Below are 11265 nucleotides of genomic sequence, written 5' to 3'. Positions count from 1 at the left end.
ATGCCCTTCATCTACCAGAATCTCGTTGCAATTCGTACATTTGGACGGCGCGCAGACATGTGGTAATAGATTATCGCCTGACCATTTTGTTCTGTATTGTCTGCAACACTTATCGCAGTATTTCAGGAGGTCACACCTAGATCGCCCACCGTCGATTTGCGGTTGTTTATGCATTTGATAACAGAAGTCAGATCTGCAATATTTCATGCAGTCCTCACATTGCGACCATTTCTTACCCTGCGTGAAGCATTGAGGGGTTTTACACGTGTTACATGTAAATTTGCAATAATGTAAGTTAGGATTGTTAAAGCCTTGATAGCAGTACTGGCAGACATACCCGTATCCTAAGAATGCTTTCAAATTTTTTATCATGTAGTAATGGTCGTCGTGTAGATATAAATGCACGGTGTTTTGATGGGTTTCATTTGTGTTTTTATACACATCCAATTTACCTGAACAGGGTCTGTGAAAGATTACTATTTTCAAGTCTAACATCATTTCGAATTTATATACGTCATGAAAGGCGATTTTATCTTGCACCCCATAACCCAACGTTGTGTGTATGTCGTCGGCTATTCTGTACAACTCCTGGTCAGGAGTATGCGGGTTTAAAAAACGGGCTAGACATATACTGAAACACATATTGTCTGATATATTTTTTGGGATGAAAAGGTTCATCTTATTTTTTTGGATGACCATGTTATGTGCCAAATCGGTTAATTTTCTACGACCCCCTCCTCGGTTATTCCTCGCCACTGATACGCATAACTGTAGTGCAGAATCGGTCCCCACGTCCGCGTTGCTTTGAGCGGCTCGTTCGATTTGATCCAGAAACGTAGCGACGTCGTGGTTATTATCCGGTGTTAGAACCGCATTAATTGATGTGGGGAGACTCTCTCCTTGCAGAGACACGTTCATAAATCCGTCTTCACCACCCATCAGTCGTGAAAAATCAACGATCTCGTTCAAAATATCTTGCAAAAAGATATTATACGCGGCGTAATCATCAGTGTCAATTTCACGGAAATTTAAAGTCCTACGAATTTCTAACCCGTTAAATTTCGGTCTAGAAATAATTGTAAAATCACCAACACGTCCTCCTTCATTTATTAGTCTGTCTCTAAAGTTTTGACTGAGACCCATTTCTGGAGCAAACCGATCATAACCTGAGGAGTCGTCGTTAGACGGACCCGCCCCGGTTTGTTCACAGTCGTTTATAGACATCCCTAGCCATTCATGTTGAATATCTACGAGTTCGTGTAATCTTTCGATCGTGTTAAGCGAATCTGGTTGTAACATCTGTAACTGATTACGAATCAGATCGCGTAATTGACCTGCATTATTTTGAAAATCGCGTCTGGGTCTCGATGTTCTCTGTTCCTCCTCTGACTCATGGTTATGTAAATCGTCGTGACACCTTTTACTGGTCATTTTGAAAATTTATTTTTAAATCAGTAAATACAAAAACAGTCCAACCTTAAAGACAAACGCACCCTCTTGAAAACATCACAATGGTTCACAACATAGCGTAAGCAGATATGTCAACCGGTTGTAAAATGAATCAGAAACAGATAATAATAACCAAATACAAATCAATACATATGAAATGTTGATGATATAAATCAAACAATCAATGATGAGAAGAAATTGTCATACATGCTAATAACACAAATAAAACAACGATAATCCGTTGTCAATAACAAATGGTGATGTTTGTATGAAAAATCCGATACATTTCACCATGAACTAGCTACTAATAACACGAATAAAACAATAATAATCCGTTGTCAATGACAAATACTAATAATTGTATGAAAAATCAATACCTGTAACATACAAATAATGTAAGATATATAAAATATATATATATATATATATATATATATATATATATATATATATATATTTTTTTTTTATCTTCCTCCCATCATTCGATCATGCAATTCTACTAACATTCTTTGTAAAAGATTCAAACGTTCAGATAACAATGATAAGGCGTTAACAGTAAGAGATAATTCCACTTGATGTTCACGGACAGAATCCGGTACATGAATCATAGCGCGTTGAAACTCTCTGAATTGATTATACAACTGTTCGTGACAGTTTCTCCAGAATTCAGCTGCGTGTCTTAAGGCGTCTGTATGTTGTTGCTGGCATTCGATTACGTTTCTTAAAATCGAAATTACATCACCTTGACTGTTAGATGCAATCTCTTCTACTTCCCGGTATGATAAGGGCTGTCCAGCCAGGTCGAAGAGTCTCTCAAAGTATCGGTTAAGACGGTTCAGCGCCTCGCGATCAAGTCTCCTATTTAAATCACATTCACGGAACAGTTCCTGGGGTAAATCGTCCTCCTCCTCCGTTTCCGTATCAGCGAACGAACCCTGATCCCAAGCATTAATCATGGAATCAGTCCAGGCTGTTAGGCTTCCTTCGTCATGACCTTGTTCTGAAAACAAAAGAATAACAATAATGCTTTTATTAATTTATTAGATAAAAACGGAACATAAGAATAATCTGATTTTCTGTTTTAATACATACCATTATTTTCTGAACTCCTTAAACGACTAGTGCTCGGCGCATCAGCATCCTGTTCCGGTAATCTCAGACGTTTTACGCCTTGACCGCAACCATATATTGGCTGCCTGGGAGAACCGGTCTCTGTCCTGCGCCCACTCTCACAGTCGGTAAGCGTGTGAACTCTTTCTGTTGAGCAGTCACCGTGGGAGGGCTCGGACTGTGTGACATTATCTGGTTCGTGACGTAAATCCGTTCTCACCACAACCTCCTCTGCCGCGACCGCGACGTCATCATCCCCTTCGGCTGTCAAATAATTAGAGACCGTTTGAGACCCTGGAACTTTTTTAAGATGTTAAGAAAAAATCTGTATAACTCACCATTAAGCCCCGCTTCGTCACCATGTATAAATAGTTGTGCTTCATCAACTGTATAAATGATAAGGATTGTTATTACCCTATTATGGGCGGTTATTAGTTGTTAAACTGTTCAATAGTCAGATGTAAAGACTTACATATATCTTCAAGGATTTGTTCCAAACCCTCGTCAAATTCGATATTCTCGAAAGTATCTGAAGATAATAACATAGTGTTAAACAAATATACATTAAAATATTCATTTTAAACAAAAATATCATCATAAATATCATCTGTGAACAAAACACAGACTTACCGTTGTAATTGTTAGCCATTGTCCTTAGGTCGGTGAGGTATTTTGTTGTCGTGGGAGAAACAGAGTTTACAGATAATGAAGATGTAATAGACTGTGGTTTTTAACGTTTCAGGGAGTGTGACGTTTTCAGCAATTGTATCGTAAACCGTTATCGTAAAAAAAAGATTCTGACTTTTGTAATAAATCAAAACAGTCCCGCTCAAATTCATCACCCGCAGTTACCCGTCTGGTCTTCATCAGTTTACTGAACTCTGTTGGAGATGGGTTGAAACGGATTTTAGATCTTTCTTTTTTTCTTTACAAGATAATTAGTTCGCCTTATCCTCGCGTGTAGACCCTGTTCTTTCCTTATCTAGAAGTGTTTAAATTCGACGAGAGGTTTTAACCATCAAAATCTCAGAATATCTGTTTATTGATCTCGTATGATGTGACCCATCCGTTCAAATACACGTTTGAAGCAGGGACTGATTTAATTCTTATGTTGGGAAGAAATAAAACTAGGTAAAATGAAGTAAATTAAATATTATTTTCCTGCAGCATACGCCGTCGTCTTTGTGGGACATGTATTTAAGTTTGTGGTTACCACCTTCTTTGACTATCTCATCACGTCCTAAAGGTTACTTTAAAGTCGTATTCGAATAGATTATAAATTCATTATAAATACACGATTCTCAACTACGTCTAACTTCGCCAGACGTGTGTCATAAAAAGTTTCCTTTGACCGGGTTGGGTAGTTTTGTCTAAACCTTCGACAGAGACGCACAGACACACAACCACCCAGGCGTGCCTCATAAATGCTTAAAGCGGATATCCTTTGATCGTTGAACATGTTAGAAACACCATCTGTTTTAATCAATGGACCGCGTTCTAACGATGTTTATGATACCAGATCCCCTCAAAACTCATTAGATTGCAAATGAGTTGAATCCCAGAAACTTTAGTTATTTTACAACGTTGATCAGATAACACCGTTTCAGTGCCCGTGCGACCAGACGCGCAGCAAACTTTCTCATTCGGTCGCTCTGCGTGAGACATACATTTACATTCGTAAGATGTTGTAGAAAAAAAAAAAAAGTTTACCACCCCTCTAATTATGACTGAAAATCCAAAACATTTGTTATCATTTCAGTTTCTTCCCGCACGTGTATTTTAACCGACGCAGCACACTAGAAGTTTTAAGATTGACAATATCAAAGAGTGAATAAATAAAAGGTGTTAAGTGTGAATAACTAAAATAAAATAAGACAAACAAACAACATTTTTCCCCTGTGGGGCGTTTGTTTACAAGAAGGTTATGTAACCTTTTAAAGTGAAAAGTTTTATGATGAATGGTGAACGGTTTCATTAATTGAGAAATGTAAAATATTTATAAAATAACTTTGTTCTAATGTTAAAACATTACTTTAATTTCTTTAACATGCAAATCTTCAGACCGGTCTCTCCTTACAGCGTTAGAGGGCGGTGATGTGGGTGTGTCCTGACAGCGGCCCGGAGCTCATTCTCAGTTTTGACACCGAAGCGTGAGGTTGTGTAAACGGACGCTGCGTAAGATAGACATTTGTTTAACTTTTCTAAGTTGGGACAAAGACTAGGTTTTCAATTGTAATGCGAGAAGATTTTTACAGCTATCTTATGCTGGTGTTTTAACGGTCTGATATTTTTTATTTCACTTCACGGTAAGAGAACTCGTCTCTATATTATTTAACTTTATGTCTGTTATAAAGTCAAACTTTAAAAAAAAAAAGCAAGACATAGTTTTTTTGATAAATATCTTATTGTTTTAACTAACGCATCCGATTCTTTTTTGTTATAGATAAACGAACGCGCTCGCAACTCTTCTATTTATTTAACTTTGTCAAACGATCTAGTTTTAAATTCTAATGATAGGAAAAATAGCGTATCTAATGCTTTTTTATTTGTTTTAGTTTTTCCTAAAACTGTTTTAACAACACTAGTGTCCACTTGTAAGGGAAAAACACACGTACCATCGTAAGATAAAAACGAATCTATATTATTTAACTTTGTATCTGTTTTAAAGTCACAACTTTTTAAAACCGCAAAATAGGTTTAAACGAACGCGCTCACTTCTTCTATTTAACGTTGTCAAACAACTAGTTTTAAGATAGTGTATCTAATGCTTTTTTGTTTTATTTTCTACGTTTTTCCTGTTTTAAGTCTACACTTGTAGGGAAATAAACAGTCTTTGTACGTTTTACACACATGTTTGATGTTTTTTTTTTTCTTGATGTGTATGTGAAAACACTTTAATAAAAACTTCCCTTTACCCCATTTAACACAAATTCATCATTTAAAGTTTAAACCACATAACATCGCCCCCACACACACACATACACACACACAGTCATAAATTCTTAAGTTCACCATAAGGTCAATAAAATGGCCGCTTAGAGAGGGTGGGGGCTAGGGGTGTACAAACAGGTGTCCAAACAGATGTCCAGTTATGGGAGGGGGTGGAATTTTTATGAGGGTAATAAATCAACCATTTTGACACAAAGTGAAGTACCATCTCTCTCATGCGTACACCAGAACCTGTGAAGATTGTGCGTACGTGCATCTCCACTCTGTCTCCTCCCCGAAATAACCATATATATGGAGCTTACCACGCTTACAATTTATTATTAATTTTCTCACTCGAAGTAAAAGAGTTTGTATGCACGGGTCAGTCTTTGCGTGCAGGTGCACAAATTTTCACCATGAATGTTCTGTAATAAACGAGTTCATGAAGAGCAATTTTTTATAATTATTATTAAATATACTGTTATCATTTTAAAGTTGGCATGAGGCAACATTAAATATCAGTGTTTTGACCTGTTTGGGAAGCAGAAACGTGAAAAGGGAACTAATGATCATAAAAGTCAAAACATCACGTAACATATCAAATGATATTTCAGTAAAGCATGCAGCTTGTGTAGAAGAGTGTTGTTTGCGTTTTTTCCATTTAATTTAAATTGTGCCCAGCAGAAGGAGTTGAATATCAGGCTTCAATGATTTACTTCAGTATGTATATGAAACTTATTTATTACCTTGACAACACAAATGTCATGAATGTGGTCAGATGTGTCGTGTTTATTTATACAGTTACAGATTACAGGCCTCTTTATTTTCTACTACCAGTGGCAGAAATAATCACAGATAGAAATGCATTTACACATTAATACTAAATAAAAACTGCATATATTTATCGACCGTATAAAATAAGGTTACTTGAGAAATTGATATAATTCATGACTTTTAAAAATAATCATTTGTGTAAGTACATGGATCATCTAAATAAGCTTAGATTTGTAAAAGAATGCAATAAAATACATAATTCAGTCATAACAAGCTGAATCTGTGAGAAAAAGGCACATGAGCTTCTGTGTTGCAAGTGTCCCCTTCGGCCCCAGTAATATGATTTGCAGCCTCCAGGTTTTGATTCATAGAAAGCACTTTTTAACACATTTAACACACTGTGTTTGTAATCTATTGGCTGATCCGCTCGCCTGTATATAGTAAGCACCATCAAGCTGAATATGAGCTTTTACAGTCACTGTTTTAGTACATTCAGGCACTTTGTTTGTTTGTCATGTTAAAGGGGTCATCAGATGCCCATTTTACACAAGTTGATATGACTCTTTAGGGTCTTGATGAAAAGTCTACCATTGAGAAATTTTAAGTATGTTAATGTAAAAAAAACCTTCTTTACCCTGTCAAAATCAGCTCTGTTTTTAGCATGCTGTTTTAGTTCATGTTGCTTTAAATGCTAATGAGCTCTGCTGACTCCGCCCCTCTCTTCTATGGAGTGATGAGCGGACCATAGATATGTGTAGATTCCCTATTCGACCGCTCCACCATAATAATCAATGAAGAGTCAAAGATATACAAGCGTATATTGGCAGATTGGGGTTCGGTGCATTCCCTTCAAAGCGAAAGTAACGTTAATCTTCTGCATCTTCAGCGGTTCAGATGTCGGGAGTAACTGAAGGCTGCTATATTCATTATTACATCCAACAACTAAACACTTCAATCACTTAATCACTTAAAGAACGGGATCTCAGAACAGCCTGATTTGAGAAAGGGGATTTTAAAATAGGGATTTAAAAAAAAAAGTCACTGCTCTGATATCTCATCCAAGTCCCCTCGAATGTGTTTCATGCCAGTTATCAATGAATCCAGGCGTGTGGATCACTGAGACCTCTTTACCCGTCCTGACACTGCTTTCTGAGCTGCTCCATTTCATTTTAGAGTTTGAACCGGCTGAAGATTCAAACAGGTTTCTGTTTCCAGTGGCACTTTCCCCAGATCCAGTTTCTCCCCGCAGAACCGGTCTGATCTGGTCTTTCCTCTCAGGAACTACATCAGCCTCATTTGGACCTTCAGCTGAAACTGCAACAGAAAGATCCAATCACTCATCAGATCAGGATGTTTAATCAGATCGCTCATTGTTCATTCATTCTCTAGTTCCTAGTGCACAGGAGTTCAGTATATCAGCAATGACTCAAAAGAAATAATGTGAGGAACTCTAACACTGATGTATTTCACTGTGCCTGTAACATCTGTCCTGTTGGATTCCCGGTGACTGTTGCAGGGACTTTCAAGTTGAAGCCGTTTTTTCTGTTTTGTTTTTTTGGAATAGTTGTTATCCCCTGTTTCTTGGTTCCTTGTGAATTTCTTGGCTGATAAGCCTAGGGTTTTGCTTTCTGTTTTTCTGGATTTTTTTATTTATTGAAATTAAATTAGTTCATGTTGTGTTTTCCCTGTTTAATTTAATGACTAATCATAAAAAACTGCCAACACAAAAATGAGCATGCATCATTAAATTGAATGTTCTTATTATCTGGAGCTTTACAATCCAAGATTTTTGCACCCAAGACGAGAGATGAGCAAGGATGTTTAACACTATTTATTATTCAACCGTTATAATGAGATACATTTATTAAAGAATATGTAACCTTCTCTGAAATAATATTCGACCAAAGCTGTTTCTTGTGACTTTTATCTGTGTAAAATAGCGACGTTGGTTGGTAATGACACAACAACAAAACAACTTACAATTGACAATGCTGTCCATGCTCTGTCTCCTCCTCTTCAAATTCCCTCTGTTCTCCTCCATTGTTCCTTCTATCTTCTGCAGTAGTTCTTGAATCTGATCGTCTGATTTTCTCTTGTTATTGAAACAGTGAAACTTTCCTCCACATTCAGTCACCAGTCGCTGGAGATCCGCATGATCTTTGTGTTTCAGATGTTCCTCAATGGTCTGATCAAGCTCTTCCAGATCATCTTTGTGTGTGAACAGGATCATGATGTATTTCTGAACTTCAGGACCAAATAAACACTTGATATAATCCAGGATCTCTCCCTCATTTTGCACAGGTTTCTCTAGAGGAACGGTGAGCAGAACTGAACTGAGACCTGCTGAACATCGAGAGACCAGCTGCTCTTTCATCATTTCCAGCTGCTCTTCATACAGATCTGGGCAATCAATCACAGCAACCTGCTTCCCACCAATCCGTGTTTGACCCTCACACACTTCAGACTCATGCTCTTTGAACTCTCTTTCTCTCAGTATGGTGTTTCCAGATGAGCTTTTCCCAGAACCCTTCCTGCCAATCAGAAGAATCCGGATCACTTGATCATCTGGACTGGAGCTGATCATCTCTGAAAGAGACAGAGGATATTGAATATGATAGGCCTAATAAGACAATTTATCTATTAATCTGAGTCTGAAGATCAGGTCTGTGTACATTTGCTTGTTAACAGATGAAAAATCTTGTGGATCTTTATTTTAATGCTAGTCTGGGTCGGCAGAAGGCTACAGGTTGCCCAGGCAGAACAGTGATCTGTCTCACTCAAAATTAGTTCTCTTTATTAAATATGCATATACATGTAGTTCTGCAAATGCAAAATAAAGCATATAAATATATAGGCTAGAACAGTGCAGGCAGAGGAACCCAGAACATGAATGCAACCCGCTGAATTTCATTTTCTCTAATTGCAATATAAAAACATTTAATGTGGTGCAATTAATGGAGGAAGACAGTGATAAAGACCAAATAAATAAATAAAGACTAAATTCGGTACACAGCTTGTTAATAAAATATAATATGTTGCAAGCAGCTGAGCCCAGAATATATATGCAAACATGCTAAACAACATGTTAAGCATTTTACTCCCATAGAAAACCGTTATAATGAAAATTAATGCATTAAGAAATCATTTTAAAAAGCTAAACTCAGTACACACCTTACAGTGATACTGTATAAAAAGGACAAATTCGGTATACAGGTATAATATGCACATATTATATATACAATATAATATGTGAAGAGCAGCATATACACACACAGGCATGTCTACACTGTGTTGTATGCATTAAGCAATGTTATTAAGTGTATAGGAGAAAAAAACTAACCTAAAGTATCGATGTTATCAGGCTAGTATCGATCCGATACCAATACCAACGTTGGTATCGATATTAGGATCGATATGCTCAGCCCTAGTGCTCGGAGCACGTGCTCTTCAATACACGCACAAAGGTGCAGGCGCGTGCATTTCATATCAAATCGCAAAAGAAACTACGAGCACTACCTTTAATACACGTCTACATTAATATAATAATTTTGATATAAATACCCCACATTTCTGCCACAATACCATGGTGCAGTTAATGTTACTACAGTAAATACATGGTGATTTGTAGATTAAAAAGTCATCTGATAGTGTTTGTCAGCGCTGTTTTATCATTGCCAATCAATACTGATAAAGGTATTTAATATTTCATATTTGTCTTACAGTAATTGTAAGTCGGAATGGATATCCAATACAAATAGAATGTGCGGCCAAAAAACTTAAAGCGCATGCGCGGCCAAAACAGAGAACAACAACTTTAGAGAACAATCGGGTTATTATGACCCATGCCTGCAAAGTACAGTTGTGTAAACCCCGTTAAATATATACACAATGGCTTGATCTAAACAGTTACACGTTTACTTGCAATGCGAATCATGCACAATCAACGATATTAATAAATCTGGATTAATCTAATATTGCTTTTTCTTGTTTACAAAGATTGATCCAAACATATTTGCAGACCATAAAAAAAATAAAGAAAGAAAAAGCAAAGAAACTAACAAAACACCACGGATTTGTGAAACATATTTCATACCTTAAGCAGATCCTTGTCCGAAATAAACGAGGAGATGAAGGATTTTCTCCCCAAAACTGCAGGTTGTAGCGGTGCACCCGTCCAGCACAGCAGGCGAACAAAGACTCTTTTCTGTTAGTAACCAGTCTGATGTTCTTCAGTGGGTGGAGCTTAGGTCACTAACAGCTATGAAGTCTGTCAGCTTGTTTTGGCTTCTTATACAGAAACCTCCCAGCTAACAAAAGAAGGTCCCCCGGATGAACATATTCATTATGATTTATATGTCTAGATGATCGTTTTTCCATTGAAAAAAGATTTGTAAAGATTGTTGACAATTTGAATTTGCGCACATATGAAGACAGGCCATCCCAAGACCTTTTCCTGCATATAGGCGTCTCAGTGTGTATATTTACCATATGGAAATTCAATATTTAAAGTGAAATATCTGTCAACATTATATACATTTAATAATTTAATCTTTACATGCTAACGTTCGCGTCTCAAGTGTTCAAGGCTAACGGGGAGCAGACATAAAACTTCAGAAAGCGTTTTAAAAGGTAAACTTTTCATAAAATGTAAGCATTACGAGACACACAGTGGTTACTGTAGCTAATGTCTACAAATATGAAAGTAAACATACCTTTTCGACCGAGAAAGAGAGTAAACTCAAGGCCGTGTCTGAGGAAATCACCTGGAGAACTGTGAACTGTCACTAAGCAGCTTGCATGTAGCTATTTACTTTTCCTATTTCTTTTCTTTTTTTTGAGCTGCACATAAATGCTTAAATGCAATAACTAAAATAATTATTTAAATATTTTTTTTTTTTTTTTTTTTTTTTTAAATGGGTAGAATTAATTGATTTGTCTTACCTGTTATTTTCAACTTGTTTTCCTTGGCTGCATTCATCACTCTATAACATAAAGCTCCTGGGA

The 11265-nt window shown here is 36.8% G+C and overlaps 1 protein-coding gene across 1 annotated transcript; it reads right to left on the bottom strand.

Annotated features, from left to right (window-relative positions):
• Positions 1-6202: 6202 nt before the first annotated feature.
• LOC306854825 (GTPase IMAP family member 5-like) lies at positions 6203-10495 on the bottom strand. Its single transcript, XM_079393067.1, has 3 exons — positions 10355-10495; positions 8242-8847; positions 6203-7575 (listed from the first exon to the last, which is right to left on the bottom strand). Exons 2-3 carry the CDS (start codon positions 8843-8845, stop codon positions 7316-7318), a joined length of 864 nt encoding a protein of 287 aa, XP_079249193.1. The 5' UTR covers positions 8846-8847; positions 10355-10495; the 3' UTR covers positions 6203-7315.
• Between the last annotated feature and the right edge of the window lie 770 nt (positions 10496-11265).

The sequence above is a fragment of the Barbus barbus genome (assembly GCF_936440315.1).
Source record: "Barbus barbus genome assembly, chromosome: 3".
Classification (NCBI taxonomy): Eukaryota; Metazoa; Chordata; class Actinopteri; order Cypriniformes; family Cyprinidae; genus Barbus; species Barbus barbus.
This window is presented reverse-complemented; position numbering and strand designations above follow the sequence as displayed.

What these genes read in the sequence shown, in the direction of transcription:
- LOC306854825 (XM_079393067.1), bottom strand. Translation starts at nt 8,845, where the DNA reads ATGATCAGCTCCAGTCCAGATGATCAAGTGATCCGGATTCTTCTGATT. An exon ending in CATGGACAGCATTGTCAATT is followed by an intron (nt 7,576 to 8,241) that starts GTAAGTTGTTTT and finishes TTTCTGTTGCAG; the next exon opens with TTTCAGCTGAAGGTCCAAAT.